This window comes from Bos indicus, chromosome 5, assembly GCF_029378745.1.
Source record: "Bos indicus isolate NIAB-ARS_2022 breed Sahiwal x Tharparkar chromosome 5, NIAB-ARS_B.indTharparkar_mat_pri_1.0, whole genome shotgun sequence".
In the NCBI taxonomy this organism is placed as follows: Eukaryota; Metazoa; Chordata; class Mammalia; order Artiodactyla; family Bovidae; genus Bos; species Bos indicus.
Window position 1 is genome coordinate 104,804,677 of NC_091764.1, and position 16,330 is coordinate 104,821,006.

Sequence of the window (16,330 nt, forward strand, 5' to 3'; positions counted from 1 at the left end):
CCTTTACTCACCCTCTGGGCTTCCCTGGTGGCTCTGATGGTAAAGAATCTGCCTAAAGTGTAGGAGACCAGGGTTTGATCCCTGGGTTGGGAAGATCCCCTGGAGGAGGAAATGGCAACCCACTCCAGTATTCTTGTCTGGAGAATTCCATGGACAGAGGAGCTTGGGGGGGCTACAGTCCATGGGGTAACAAAGGGTCAGACACGACTGAGCGACTGGGCTGTAATATTCAAGGTGTTTCTCTCCAAGACCTTGCAACAACACTGTTAGGCAGGCAGGCCTGGCTTTTTCAGTAGGAATTTGAGGCTTAGAGATATGATCGCTTTCCCAAGCCACCCAGCAACTGGCTGAAACCCAGGGAGTCCTGAACTCTTTGTGTTACCGGGAGAAGAGGCCATTGAGTTTGGCGATCAGAAGGTCCTGGTGGCCCTCTTGTTTTGTAGTGTGGTGAGCAGCTGCCTTTCACATGGATGATGGGATGGGAGCCTGGCTGGAGTGGGCAGAGCACCTTGTGGGAGGCGGGGAGTCCCTCTAAGTGAGGCTGTGACCTTTGTTTCTGCAGCTACTGCGAAGATGGCTTCATGCACTGCTCCACGAGTGGAGCCCCAGGGAGCCTGCTGCCTGAAGCAGTCCTCAGCAGCCCCCTGTCCCACCGCAGTGAGTACTGCTCACCGTGAGCTCCCCACTCCCTCTGCTCAGACGGCGTGGCGAGGGGGCTAGCTGCATTCAGGCATGTGTTTGGGTGGGTGACCTCCAGGTCTTTGCATGTGGACATCTCAAGTATTGAGGCAGGAGGAGTTTAATTTTGTGATGAGGAAAGACTGAATTGCCTGTAGGATGGACCAGCGAGATCTCGCTTTGGCCCACGGGGACCTTAACCCAGGGAGCAGCTGTGGGTGTGTTGGCCACTTTGACTGTGGTTAACACCACCCTCCTCCGATGGCCTCTCTGTCAAGGGACATGCTGACCAGGACACCTCTTTAGAAAGCTTCTCAGATGGATTGGAGAGAGCAGTTTGAACCTGGTGCCTTTAGTGTGAAGGTCGTAATTGATGCTGTGCTATTTAGGGTTGAGACACAGGAGAGAGAAGAGGCTGACCTGGGGCTGGTGGGACCATATTCACATTTATGGAGCAGGGACCTCATGGGATTCCAGATGGATTGTCACCTTGTGTAGAAAGGATCCCCCTAGGAGGAGGAAGTGGGATGCCTTTAGGCAAATTGTTCTTCAGTTGCTGAGTCATTGTGGCTCTTTGCTACCCCACGCACCGTACCAGGCTCCTCTGTCCTCCCCCATCTCCTGAAGTTTGCTCAAATTCTTGTCCACTGAATCAGTCATGCTATCTAACCATCTCGTCCTCTGTCACCCCCTCCTCCTCCTCCCCTCAATCAAGCATCGGGGTCTTTTCCAATGAGTTGGCTCTTTGCATCAGGTTGCCAAAGTTTTGGAGCGTCAGCTTTAGCATCAGTCCTTCCAATGAATATTCAAGACTGATTTCCTTTAGGATTGACTAGTTTGATCTCTCTGCTGTCCAAGGGACTCTCAAGAGTCTTCTGCAGCACCATAATTCAGAAGCATCAGTTCTTCGGTGCTCAGCCTTCTTTATGGGCCAACTCTCACATCCATATATGACTACTGGAAAAACCATAGCTTTGACTAGATGAACCTTTGTTGGTGAAGTGATGTCTCTGCGTTTTAATACGCTGTCTTATATGGGCTATTTTTCAACCTCTTCTTCCTGCCTCTCACTTTACCCAGGACCCTCCCTCTGACCCAGCTCTGTGACCGTGTTTGTTTTTCGAGGGCCCTGGGAGTTTGCCCCCTCCCTCCGCATGGCTGGCTGGTTGTCGAGCATCTCAGCCTATAGCTGGGGCAGGATCTGAAACACACGGGTGGCTCACCAGCTGTCAGAACTTAGGACTTTTTCTTAGTCTGTTCAGGCCATGTAACAAAATACTGCAGACTGTGGGCTTGTAAACAGCAGATCCTTCTCACAGTCTTGGAGGGTGGAGATTCGAGAGCAGGGTGCCCACATGGTCAGGTGAGAACCTGATTCTGGGTCCTCACTGTGTCCTCACGTGGTGGAAGGGGCGAGGGAGCCCCATGGCGTGTTTCCTTAGGGTGCTAACCCCATTCATGAGGGATGATTGGTGACCCACCCTCATAACCAATCTCCTCCCCCAGCCCTTGCCTTCTAACCTCTTAACCTTTGGGGGTTAGGATTGCAGCACGTGAATTTTGGGGGACACAACCATCCAGTCCATAGCGGACCGCAAGGTCACTGCATCCCTCTGCCTCTTTCTTCCTTCCGCTCTCTCTCACTGAAGCCTTTCCCCCACGACGTCACCCCTCTCGGCTACATTCTGCCTCTTAGGTCTTTCATATCTTTCTTGCCTAGAGTTGTCTGCTTGTCTAGTCACTGGAGGGTATCTTTTTTCAAAGTCAGGGAACTCCTAGAATTTCATGTGATTTGGAAAAATCATTTAACCTCTTAGGGTTTTAGTTTCCTAACAGACGTTTCCATATAAAAATGAGGCTGGAAATTCTGACTTTCTTACCCATACGAGGTAGTAAATGCTCTATATGTAAGATAAAAATGCAATCCAGCGCATCAGTTTTTGAAAGACAGGCGCTGTATCAGTCATCTGCTGCCATCATTTATTCAATCAGGCAGTGATACTAATTGTCAGGAAATGTATCAGTGAACAAAGCAGATATCGCGCCACCACCACCCCCCCCACTTTCATGGAGCAGATATTTTAGCCTGTGGGTGGGGTGGGTGTGAACAGTCAACAAAGAAGTAAAATAAATGGTGCATCAGAATATGATGTCAGGCGATCAGGTGGAGAGTGACAAAGCGGGGGTTGGGGACAGGTAGGAGGGTCCAGGGATGGAATATTCCAGGTTTAAATGGAGGGGCTGGGATGGTTGGGGGCTGGGCAGAGGAGGACATGTGAGCAAAGCCCCCTTTAAAGTTCCTGTGATTAAGCTAATTTTAGGAATGATTGTGTTGGGGCAAAGGTTCCTTTTTAGCACCTGGCTAAATCTTGGCTCTGGACGTTTCTGCGGTGTGTCCTGATTCAGTGTAGTGGGCAGCGGCAGGGTCAGGGGATGAGGAACATGGGCCATCGGAGGGGTGCTGAGCTCAGCAGAAGTGCCTTCAGTGTGGGCAAAGGTCAGAGGTCAGATGATAGATGAAGCCGCTGCCCAGGGCCCGGCTGGAGGTCAGGCAGTGCCGTGTCCCAGGGCTTGTACAGCCTGAGCCTCTAGGGTGGAGTGACTGCAGGCAGGGGATGAAGTACAGGGTAGATGGCAGACCTGTTCACCCCTCCGCTGATCTGTGGTTTTCCTGACTCCAAGGCAAAAGGAGCCTGTCCTGCCGGCCCCCCATGGTCAAGGTGGTGTGCCCTGCTGACAACCCGAGGGCCGAAGGGCTTGAATGCACCAAAACCTGCCAGAACTATGACCTGGAATGCATGAGCACTGGCTGTGTGTCCGGCTGCCTCTGCCCCCCGGGCATGGTGAGAACCCAGATTTTGTTGTTTTTTTTTTTTTTTCCCATGAAAGATCAACAAAAATGAGGGGATTGCTCTAGAAAAGTTCCCAAGCCTTTTTGTGCAAAAATTCTTGAATGGACCACTTGCGTTTAAATTATACCATTACCTGCATCCACCACGAGGTGGCAGCAAACCACAGTCCAGGGCCCGTCTCTCGCCCTCCAGCCAGGGCTGGACACAGTCTCCAGGCAGAGCCCTAGACTCAAGCTTTCAACACTTCCTGCCACACTGGAGGAGACCAAGGACAGAAAAGACACAGAACCATTCAAGGATACACAATTGTGTAGTGGAAATCCTGGTCTCCTGTCTCCCAGCCCCAGGTGTACCACTGTCTGCGAGATGCTCACTTACCTCTGAAGTCTAGTGGCCACATCTTCCAAACTGGTACCCAGCTCTGCTGGCACCAGGGAACCTCTTGGCAGAGGGGAAGTGTGTTTATTTCCCTGGTCCTTTGAGGTCTGATTTTCTCGCTGGCCCACTGGGAAGCCTGAAAAGACTTGGGCGCTGTTTTTATTTGGTTTTGTTTTAAATTAATTTTTATTGGTGTATTTGGATTTACAATGTGGTGTTAGTTTCTGCTGTGCAGCAAACTGAATCAGTTATACATGTATCCACTCTTTTTAAGATTCTTTTTCCCATATAGCTCATTACAGAGTATTGAGTAGAGTTCTCTGTGCTGTACAGTAGGTTCTTATTCGTTATCAATTTTATGTTTAGTTGTGAGTATATGTCAGTTGCAACCTCCTGATTTATTTCTTCTCTCCCTTTCCTTCTTGGTTGGGGCTGCTTCTTGAAAGCTAGAGCTTGGGCTCAGGGGCACATCCACAGAGAGCCTCACAGGAGGGCATTGCAAATCCTATGAAATGTAATCTTAAAAGGTTCCAGAAAGCCCTCCTGTCTCAAAGATATCTCCTATACTTCCTATGGTTTGTCACCTTATCAGATTTACTAAAATATGATAGGTATGAAGTTAGTTTGGTTAACAAAAAAGAACTTTAAAAAAGCTTCTCTTATAAATCCGCATAGGAAGTCATTCACACTTTAGTGAGAGTTAGTTCACCAGATTCTTTCCTGGTAGCAAACATGCATTGAGCTGGAAATATTAGCAGGGAGGACATAGCGCAGTTGGAAGGCAAAAAAAAAAAAAAAAGGTTTTGGAGAATGGGTCAGTGTGGAGGGGTGAGGTGGGTTTTTTTCAGAGAAAAGTGACAAAACCAAATTTTTTCTACTTCATAATTTTTCTTCGGGCCGATTGAAACCCAGGACCAAGTTCTCAGCGCAAACCTTTCTTGCTCAAGATGTCATGAGTTGATGAACAAACGTGACTACTATTTCTGCCTGTTCTCTTCAGAAGTCCTAAAAGGACAATCGTTACTTTTATTGTATCATCCTTCTCATGTCCCAATGTCCAAGAGACTGACTTGCACAAAATTCACTTGGGGCTGCAGTGCCGGCCCACCCTCCATGTGGACCATTCACCTGGGGCTGCAGTGCCGGCCCACCCTCCATGTGGGCCATTCACTTGGGGCTGCAGTGCCAGCCCACCCTCCATGTGGGCCATTCACCTGGGGCTGCAGTGCCAGCCCACCCTCCACCCTCCATGTGGACCATTCACCTGGGGCTGCAGTGCCGGCCCACCCTCCATGTGGACCAGGTCTCATCTACGTCCCGCCCATCTTCTGCATTGTGTCTTTATCTTTCTATCTCTGTGGATTTTTTTTTAAAAATGCTTTAGGACTCTGGGTGATTCAGCTGGGCTGGTGGCGTTAAAGTTGAGAGCCTCTTAATGGGAAACCTTGCCTCACATATACATAGGCACACACACATATATACACACATGCACACAGAGGTGCACACGCATATAGACACACTTATACTCACATGTATAAACACACACACAGGCACCCACACATATACAAGACACACACACATACGCACACAGAGGCAAGCACACATACACACACACACATATACACATATGCACAGATACACACAGGCACACACATATAATACAGGCACACAGCCATACACAAACATGCACCTACCCACACATACACATAGGTATACACACATATACACACACATACACACACAGGCACACACAAATATAGACACACACACAGGCACACACACACATAGACACATATGTACACTCGTGTATATTAATACACACACATGCACTCACATATACACACAGGCATGCACACATACACACACATATACACATATGCACAGATACACACAGGCACACACCCATACACACACATGCACCTACCCACACATACACATAGATATGCACACACATACACACACACACAGGCACACACACACATAGACACATATGTACACTCATGTATATTAACACACACATGCACTCACACATATACACACATGCACCCACATATACACACAGGCATGCACACATATACACACATGCATGCACACACAGAAACACACAGGCATACACACACATATATATAGGCACACACAGGCACACAGCCATACACACACATGTGCCTACCCACACATACACATAGGCACACACATATACACACAGCCACAACACAAATATAGACACATGGGTACTCACTTATATCAACACACATATACACCCACACATATGCCCACATATACCCACACACACACAGGCACACAGCCACATACATGTGCCCACACATACACACGGGCACTCACACACACAAATGCACACGTGCATACACAAGGAAGACACACATATACACATGCACACAAATGCATGCATATACACTAGCACATGCATACAAACACATGTACGTGAATGCACATATACACATATTCACACACATAATTTCAGTCTATGATCCCTGACATGAAAGCCTTATGTTCAGCCCAAGACCGCCCTGTCCCCGGGCTCCAAGCCTAGGGGTCCCAGGCTTGTCTGTGGAGCAGTGGGGTCATGTGGATGCTGGGGCACCCATACCAGAAGCTTCTCACCCTTGGGTGGCTTTGGAACCAGAGTGCTGTGGGTCCTTCTCTCAAGGTCATGCAGAGCGGGAGTCCAGGGCTGCCTCCTGGACTGCCGGGATGGAAGCAGATCCCTATGTGGAGTCAGAGGGGCTTGGCCAGCTCTTCCTGAGCCCACCGGGGCCAGTGGCTCTTCTCAGTTCTCCCCTGCCCCCTCGGCGGCATCCCGTGAGGAGTATAACTTGTCACGTGGTAACTCCTTGGCTGGTGGAGGGCTGGTGGGGAGGAGGGCAGGTGCGTCAGACCCTCAGGAGGGGACTCGTGGGACTTGAAAACCCCCAGCTTCTGGTTCTGGTCCATCCCTACCTGTGGCCAGTATTCCGCTTTTACCTCCAGGACATTAAGTACATTGTTAACCGATTACTTCATTTCATTAAATCTATTGTCCAGTTTCTTCAATTATAGAACATAATAAATGCTCAGTGAAGAGCAATCAGAAGAAAATTTAAAAACCACAGAAAGAAAATCAAACTCCCTTATCCCACCCCCTCAGAGGCAACTTCTAAATTCCCTTCCAGACAGTTTTTGAAGTATATATATATATTTTTTTTCATAATTGAGACTATATGTATATACAGTTTTTTATCTCTTGTTTTAAAAATTAACAGAATAAGTAGTTCTCAAAACTTTTAAGATTTTGATATTTCCATTGGCCAATATCACCTGGAGATTCCTCAATGGGCTTAATCATTTTCCTATTGTTGAACACTTAATTGCTCCCACTTTTTTTTGAATGGTAAATAATTGCACATTAATCTTTACCCATAACTCTGTTACCTTTAGAGAAATCCCCTGGAAGAATTACTTGGTCTAAGGAGATGCATGTGTCAGGGGCTTTTGACATGTGTTACTGGAGTCTCCACTGGGTCCCAGGGCTCCTGCCTGCAGCAGTGTGTGAGGGCAGAGGGGGTCAGAGCGTCTCCAGCTGAGCCAGGAGGACCAGTGTGGATGAGAGCCAAGCAGGGTCTCCAGCCCCAGTCTGGGTGTGGGCTCCCCGGGTTGCCTCTGGCCGTGGCTGTTCACTCACTGTGGCCCCAAGACTTTCCCTTCACTTTCCCTCAGGTCCGGCATGAGAACAGGTGTGTGGCCCTGGAAAGGTGCCCTTGCTTCCACCAGGGCAGAGAGTATGCCCCCGGAGACAGGGTGAAGGTCGATTGCAACAGCTGGTGAGGCTGGGAGCGGTTCTGGGGGTCCTGGGGGCAGGTCGGGGAGGGGTTTGGTCACTTGCCTGTTCCCCACTCCTGGGAATGTGACTGCACCTGTCCTTTTCCCTCTGCCTCTGTTTCTCCATCTGTCAAATGGGAGAATCTTTTTCATCCCCTGGGCTCGCCCTGGATGGATGCTCTCTGGAAAGCAGTGTTTCCCTGCAGGGAGGGGGCAGGGGAAATATAAGGGCTGTGTCCATCACTGCATGTGCAACCAAACTGCCCCAGGGCACCAGGCCGGGGTCCTTCTGTGGCTTTATCCTGGTCCCCCTCCTCCAGGCATATTGTGAGGGTGCCTGCCTGGAAAGGGACCGTCCTTCACCCAGTCCCTGACTCTGCTCATCACCCCGCCTTTCTTTGGGGCCTGCAGAGCTTTAGGGATGGGCCAAGGGGCCAGGCAGGAAGGGGCTGGAGGCCTGAGCATCCCACTGCTGACGCCCAGAGTGGACTTCCTGATGTTGGTTCTGGTATGGAGTGGGGAGATGGGGGTGTGGGCAGCTGGCAAGTCCCTGTGGGTTTATACACGTTGCTGCCCACACAGACCCTCTCCCAGCAGAAGTTCATGGCTGGTCACCATTTCTCTGACTCAGAACTTGCCTGCTCTTCTGTCCTGTGTGTTCCCTTAGCCTCAGAGGGGCTTTTGGCCTTGGGGTCCATTGTATAGAGAGCCAGTGGCTCTTCCCAGGTAATGTCTTGGGAGACTGGGCTTCCGCACGTTCGGAGCAGGTGGTGATAGCGTCACCTCGGACAACTGGGGCTCTTCTTTGGTCGTCTCCCCCTTGTGATGAGTGGGTAGCCTGGCTTCCCTGTCCTCCTTGGCCCTGTTCCCTAAAAACATGGGGGTTCATGACTGCAGAGCCCCGCGAGGTCCAATCTGCAGGCCCTGAAGCCACCTACCAGTTCCCAAGGCCTCCTGGGGGTGGGTGGCACCCTGGCTGCCCTGATGCCGGACCTGCCCCTATATCCGGTGGCCTCACCCTCACCCCCTATCTCCTGTCCCCAGCGTCTGTCAGGACCGGAAGTGGAACTGTACGGACCACGTGTGTGATGCTAGCTGCTCTGCCCTGGGCCTGGCTCACTACTTCACCTTTGATGGGCTCAAGTACCTGTTCCCGGGGGAGTGCCAGTATGTCCTGGTGCAGGTGAGACCTGGGGAGGGGGGTCCCAGGCTAGAGCTGCTTGTGGAAACAGCTCTGGGGGCTGGTTTCTAATGGAGTGACTTCCCAGTCCCTGGAGAGGCAGGGCCTCAAGACCCCGGTGACTGCCGACTTGCCTCAACTCCCTGGACGCCTCCAGGGATGGATGGAAACTCATTGGTCGACTGGCCTTGGTGTGGAGCAGGCTCCCGTCACCCCAATTCCAGCACAAGGGAATGAGAGAAGGGCTTCTTTCCTCCTGGCAGACACAGCTTGGTCAGGGGACCAACCATGGCGAGTGGCATCGGGGCTGGATTATGGCCCCGGCACCCTCTCTGCCAGCATCCTTGTGCAGTGGACAGCCCGCTGGGGATGGCGGAAATGACCCCTGGAGTTTCCTTCCCTTTCTGTGATTCTGTTCCATTCCATCTATTCTGTTCTGTTGTCTTCTACAGCATGTCTCCTACTTACGAGTGAGTGCTATTCTGAGAGCGCTCTATTCTGAGAGTTCTGTTCGTATGTCCAGTTTGTTCACAAGTCCACCTAAGTAAGCTTAGGTACCCAACTAACACAGTTGGCTATATTTTGTACTATACTGTAACAGGTTTATAATACTTTTCACACAAATAATACACACACAAAAAACAAATACGAAAATAAAGAAAACATTTTTAATCTCACAGTGCAGTACCTTGGAAAGTACAATAGTACTTTACAAAAAAGTAAAATAGTACAAAAGTACAACAGCCCAACAGCTGGCATACAGGGGCTGGCATCGAGTGACCAGGCAAGAAGAGTTACTGACTGGAGGAGGGAGAGGAGCGGGGGAGATGGTGGAGCTGAAGGGCCAGCAGCGATGGGAGACGGAGGGCAAGCTGCCCGTTCACTCGCACCTGACGTGATGGTTCCTCGCTAGAACACGAGTTGCACGTTTGCAGCTTTGAAAGTTTGCCACCTGAAAGTTCATATGTAGGGCGCTCCTATTCTATTCTATCCTGTCGTATCCTGTCCTATTCTATCCTATTCACCGTTTTCATTTCCAACCCAGTGCAGCTCAGAGTGGGGAGGGGGTGTGGGGTAGAGCAGGTCCTACTGCCCGCAGGGTGGGAAGCAGCCCCAGGGGATCCTAGCTGTGGACTCAGGGCCGCTCTGCCCCCTCTCCCGGTGGGTGGACTCCTGGGCGTGTCTCTTGCTGGTTGACAGCGATGTGGGTGAGCAAGGAGGGCTGGGCTCTCTATTCACGACAGTGAGGAGGCTGGACTCTGCAGCTTAAACAGATTGCGGTCTGTTCATCTCCCCTCTCCCGAGCCGGGGAGGAGGGGCTCGGTGTGGTCTGGAGGGAAGACCACAGACCCACAGGAGCCTCAGCCTCGGAGTCAGGGCTGCAGGGAGTCGGGCGTCGAGTGAGATGGAGCATGACACCTGCCTGGCGTGGGGGGAAGGAGCCCCCTGCCTCTGTCCCCTGCCTCAGATTGGCCCCAGAGAGGTGGGCGGCATGCTGGCAGATGGGCATGCACCCCATGAAATGGTTTTACGCACCCCCAGGTGCCCTCTGGGGTTTCCCCACAGGTCGTATGTGGAAGCCCACCTTTGTTACCTGTGTGCCCTCCAGCCTTGGTAGCAAAAGAAGGGGTGACCCAGCTCTGGGGCTCCACCCTCAGTTAGGTTCAGATCTGGGCACCCAGAAAGCACGACAGTTCAGTGCAGTGAGAGGAACTGGTCAGACCCCCTGCCCTGGCTCTGCCTGCCCAGTGAAGCTGCCCAGGTGGGCAGTCGTGCCCCCACAGAGCTGTGCCCCTCGGGGGGCTACTAGTCCTGCCCCACAGCCAGTGCTGATGTCCCTTCAAGGATGCTCTTCCTGGGTCCCCTCCCTGACTCCCCTTCCTCCTTTGGGAGGTGTTCTCAGGACTAAACCCTCCCCTTCAGAAAAATCTCAGCTGGTGACACAGCGCTTCTACCTTTGTTCCCTCTTACAACTTTCACAATCCCATTAACCCAACCCTAACCCGTTTAACCCGGCAATCCCACTAACCCAACACAAACGCATTAACCTGACGACCCCATTAGCCTGAGACAAACCCGTTTAACCTAAGAGTCCCGTTAGGTTGGCTAATTCCATCTTACAGAGGGGCACGTCCTACGTGTGGTATGTATGTATGTGTGTATGTGTGTCTATGTATGTGCAGAGTGTGTATTGCATGTGTTATCTATGTATGTACACGTGGGTGTATGTGTGTATATGAATGTGTCTGTATATGTGTGTTTGTGTGTGTATGTGTGCACTTATGTGTATATGCATGTGTGTGACTGTGTGTGACTGTGTGTGACTGTGTATGACTGTGTATGACTGTGTATGAATGTGTACACACATGAATGCATGTGTGTATATGTGTCTTTGTGTGTATATGAATGCATGCCTATATGTGTGTACATGTGTGCATGTGTGCATGTATGTATGTGCAAAAGTGTGTATTGTATATATGTTATGTGTGTGTCTTTGTGTGTATATGAATGTGTGTCTGTTTATGTATATGTGTATGTGTGTGTATGTGTGCAAGTGTGTATTGTATGTGTGTGCTGTGTGTGTGTGTGTGTGTATGAGTGTGTGAGTCAGAGAGGTAAGTGACCTACTCAACATCATCCCAGATGTGGCAGAAACAAGCCCGCACCTAGCTTTTCTAAGTTGAGTGGTTTTCCCCATCACACCACAGTGACAGCCACGATGGGAGGTGTTTGCCAGAAGCGTGTCCCTTTCTGCTGCTTTTCTGTGTAGACCCCAGCGAGGACCAGTGCCTTCTAGAGGTGGCAGCTCAGCTGGTGTTGCTGGGTCTGGCGGTCTTTGGTTACAGTCCTGGCCAGCCGCCCAGGGGACTCCGCTGGAGCTTGGATCTACCAAGTGTCGCATGCCTGATGGTGTGGGTCCCTGCTGAGGCTGGCCCAACAGGCTCCAGGGCGGGGTGGGGGATCAGCAGGCTGATGTGTCCACCTTCCGCTGTCTCCCTTCTTCCTCCCTCCTGCCCCTCAGCCCTTCTCCCTGCCTGACTGTAGGCGCTTGCTCATGGCTGATGGCTGAGGATGGCAGTCTTGTGAGTGTCGTCTGGCTCATGAACACACAAGCGCATACACACGTGCATGTGGTCATGGCAGCCTCCTGTAACACTCCCTTCAAAGGCCTGGGAGCACCGACCACGGGTCTGCTGGTCTGGGCAGGGGTGGAAGGATCGTGTTTCTCTCCTGACATCCACCCCTTTCCCCAGGACCACTGTGGTAGTAACCCCGGCACCTTCCGGGTCCTGGTGGGGAATGAGGGGTGCAGCGTCCCCTCCCTGAAGTGCAGGAAGCGCATCACCATCCTGGTGGAAGGAGGAGAAATAGAGCTGTTTGACGGGGAGGTGAGTATGGGCTGGTGCCCCACCCTCAGTGCCCCCATTAGCTGATGGGGAGCAGTGCCCAGCATTAGTTCAGGACACGTGCGGGTGGAGCACGATGCTGCTGGTGGAGAGACCTCACCATGTCCCGCGAGGGGGGCGGGTGCAGATGGTGATGGATTTAGTAAAAGGAAGTGCAGACACGTGTGGAGGAGGGTGTGTAACTGTATTTACACCAGTGTAGGAAGAGCCAGGGCGGACTTGGGGGGTAGTGGAGGGTGGGAGGACTTTCATATGGGAATACGTGTGTACACACACATATGTTATATGTCCACAGTCATGTTATTACAATACACACATAGACATATGCATATATAAACATGCATTATACACACACAAATACACACACTTGTGTACACACACATACATATATATTATATACCATAGTTATATGAATTATATATATACTCATGTACACACACACACATATTCTACACACACATACATATGTATTATGTACCCATGGCTATATGTATTATATACATATATACACACATAAACACATGTATTATACAAATATATATTATAAGCACACATATACACAAATACATACATATTATATACCCATAGCTGTTTGTATTATATATACAAATGTATACACACATTTACACGCATGTATACATATATATTACATACCCACAGTTATATGTATTATACACACAAATGGATGCAACACATATAAATATATTATACACACATATACATATATATTATATATTCAAATGTATACACACATATACATACAAATGTATACACATATGTACATACACATAAATATTATATCCCACGCACATATATAATGTGTACAAAAGTATACACACATACATACACATGTATACGTATGTACCCACATTTATATATATAATATATACAAATGTCTGCATGCATATATACACATACATTATACATACAAATATTTTATACATACATATATATTAAGTCTCACATTTATATGTATTATATAATAAATGAATACACACATACATACATGCATTATTCACACAAATATATATACACACATATACAAGAATACGTTATATATATACACATACATATACAGGTATATGCACATATATTGGAGAAGGCAATGGCAGCCCACTCCAGTGTTCGTGCCTGGAGAATCCCAAGGACAGAGGAGCCTGGTGGGCTGCCGTCTGTGGGGTTGCACAGAGTCAGACATGACTGAAGCGACTTAGCAGCAGCAGCAGCAGAAGCATACACATATACAAGCATACATTATATATATACACATGTATACACACATATATGCTATCCCTTACTGTCCTGGTCTCTCGCTCAGGTGAACGTGAAGACGCCCATGAAGGATGAGACGCACTTTGAGGTGGTGGAGTCTGGCCGGTACATCACTGTGCTGCTGGGCAAGGCCCTCTCTGTGGTCTGGGACGGGCACCTGGCCGTCTCCGTGTTCCTGAAGCGGACGTACCAGGTGGGTGACCTTTCTCCACTTCCTCCCTCTTTGTCTGCTTGCATCTTCAGCTCCCTGAGCAGCATCTGGGATCCCCACCCCCAGTCTCAGGGGGAAGGTGGGTGGTCACCTGGTTCAGCCTCCTCCCAACACAGATAAGACTCAAGGATTAGAGTTCACCTTGGCTGTTTCCCGAGACAGTTGCCCGTGGGCAGGATGGAGGGTCCTGGACCCTGCAAACAGTCCCTTGACTGGCAGTAGGTATTTTTAAGGTTTCCTAACCTAAGGAGCAAAACCCATCATGCACAATGTGACTATAACACCTCAGAACATTCTGGGTGCACCTCCCATGGAGCCCAGGCCAGCACCTGCCTAGGGCTGTGGTGAGATGGCTCATCAGCTGCTTGGGGGGAAGCTCGTGATGTCTGGCCAGGTCTTGACGGTTTGCTGGGACTTCGTTTCCTCCACGCATGTATGTGATGAATGCTCTGTCTGCCCTGGTGGCAGGACCCACGTTCCCAGCATTCTGATGGCTCATTCTCAGCTCGTATCTGAGTGAGGCTGCTCCTTGCGACCCCATGCTGTTTCTGGAGAGCATCAGCAATGCACTCATTCCATTATTCAACAAATGCTTACTAAACTCCTGTTATGTGTCAAGCACTGTTCTAGGTACTCTGGGTATGGGGAAAATAACTTACTATTGATACAGTGAGGGGAGAATCTGTCCTTGCCTTTTCTAGCTTCAGGAGACTGCCTGCATCCCTTGGCTGTGGTCCCATCCTCCACCTTCAAAGCCAGTAGCACAGCATCTTCTGCTCTCCGTTTCCCTCGGTCTCATCGCCTTTCTCATTCTGACTTCTCCTGCACCCTGTGATCACTCTGAGCTCACCCAGGTGACCCAGGACAGTCTTCCTGTCTCAAGATCCTTGACCTAACACACCTGCAAAGTTCCCTTAGCCGTGTACAGTGACATATTCCTGGTTCTGGGGATTAGGACGTGGACATCTCTGGGGCTGGCTGTTGTTTTGCCTACCACAACCCTGCCTGCTTGCTTAATTGCTCAGTTGTGTTTGACTCTTTGCAACCTCATGGACTGCAGCCCACCAGGCTCCTCTGTCCATGGGATTCTCCAGGCAAGAATACTAAAGTGGGTTGCCATGCCCGCCTCCAGGGGATCTTCCTGACCCAGGGATCGAACCCGCATCTCCTGCGTCTCCTGCACTGCGGGCAGATTCCTTACTCTCTGAGCCATCGGGGAAGTCTGATGGAGGTCATATTCTAGTGGGGATATTATGTGTTTTATATTTTAAAGATTATATATATATTTTTAAAATATATTTTTATTTATTTTTTGGCTGCTCCAAGTCTTAATTGCAGCCTGTAAACACTCTTTAGTTGCAGCATGTGGGATCTAGTTCCCTGACCAAGGATCAAACCCACGCCCCCTGCATTGGGAGCGTGGAGTCTTAGCCACTGGACCACCAGGGAAGTCCCTATTATGTTTTTTTTATTATTATTTATTTATTTGGCTGTGTTGCATCTTAGTTGTGTCATGGGAGATGTTCCATTGCAGGGCAGGGACTCTCTAGTGGTGCTCGGGTTCAGTTCAGTTGCTCCACGGCATGTGGGATGTTAGCTCCCCGACCAGGGATCAAACCCACATCCTCTGCATTGCAAGGCTGATTCTAGACCACTGGGCCACTAAGTATTTTAGATGGGTTGGTCTGATGAGACTCGTCTCAGAAAGTGTGAGAAGAGTCTTTGGGGAAGAGGGAAGGGAGTCGTGTAAATATCCTGACTTTAGGCAGATGGCACAGCAGGTGCCAAGTCCCTGAGGTAGATGGTGTTTGTGTTGAACAAGCAGACTAGGGTGGCTAGAGAGGAGGGGCTTGAGGTGATTGGTGGTCAGTAAGGACAGGGACCAGGCAGGGCCATACGCAGGGGCTGTCAGGCCACGTAAAAATCTTTGTCCTTTTGCCCACCTATGAGAACATTTTTCTTACATGTTTCCTAGCAAAACAGAATAAATCACCTCTCTTTGTCTCAAGGCAGGACTTCAAAAAGGTTCTAAAAGCATCACCTTTTCTTTTCCAGGCTGATTTTGTCCACTTAAAAAAAGTTTTTTTTGGCCATACATCGCGGCTTATGAAATCTTAGTTCCCTGACCAGGGATTGAACCTGCACCCCCTGCATTGAAAGGCAGAGTCTTAACCACAGGACTGCTGAAGAAGTCTTTGTCCAGTGGTTCTTATGTGATGGTTTTCATCTATTCATTCATTAGTTGGTCAGGATTTGTTGTATACTGCACCCCCTGATAGGTGAACATGGAGAGAAGTAAGATATTATGTCAGTGCTGGTAGCATTTAGTATACAGCAGAATCCTGGCCTTCCCTGGTGGCTCAGATGGTAAAGAATCTGCCTGTAATGCAGGAGAACTGAGTTAGATCCCTGGGTCGGGAAGATCCACTGGAGAAGGAAATGGCAACTCACTCCAGTATTCTTGCCTGGAGAATTCCATGGACAGAGGAACCTGGTGGGCTATAGCCCACGGGGTCACAAAGACTTGGACATGACT

At 49.8% G+C, this 16,330-nt stretch overlaps 1 protein-coding gene across 1 annotated transcript in view; it reads left to right on the top strand.

Moving 5' to 3' along the window:
- VWF (von Willebrand factor) overlaps positions 1 to 16,330 on the top strand; it is a 124,922-nt gene that overhangs the window by 53,587 nt on the left and 55,005 nt on the right. Inside the window, exons 17-22 of the mRNA XM_070790261.1 lie at positions 563 to 657; positions 3,361 to 3,521; positions 7,623 to 7,726; positions 8,769 to 8,907; positions 12,159 to 12,293; positions 13,630 to 13,776. Of these exons, the coding sequence (XP_070646362.1) occupies positions 563 to 657; positions 3,361 to 3,521; positions 7,623 to 7,726; positions 8,769 to 8,907; positions 12,159 to 12,293; positions 13,630 to 13,776 (781 nt within the window). The remainder of the gene's footprint in view (positions 1 to 562; positions 658 to 3,360; positions 3,522 to 7,622; positions 7,727 to 8,768; positions 8,908 to 12,158; positions 12,294 to 13,629; positions 13,777 to 16,330) is intronic.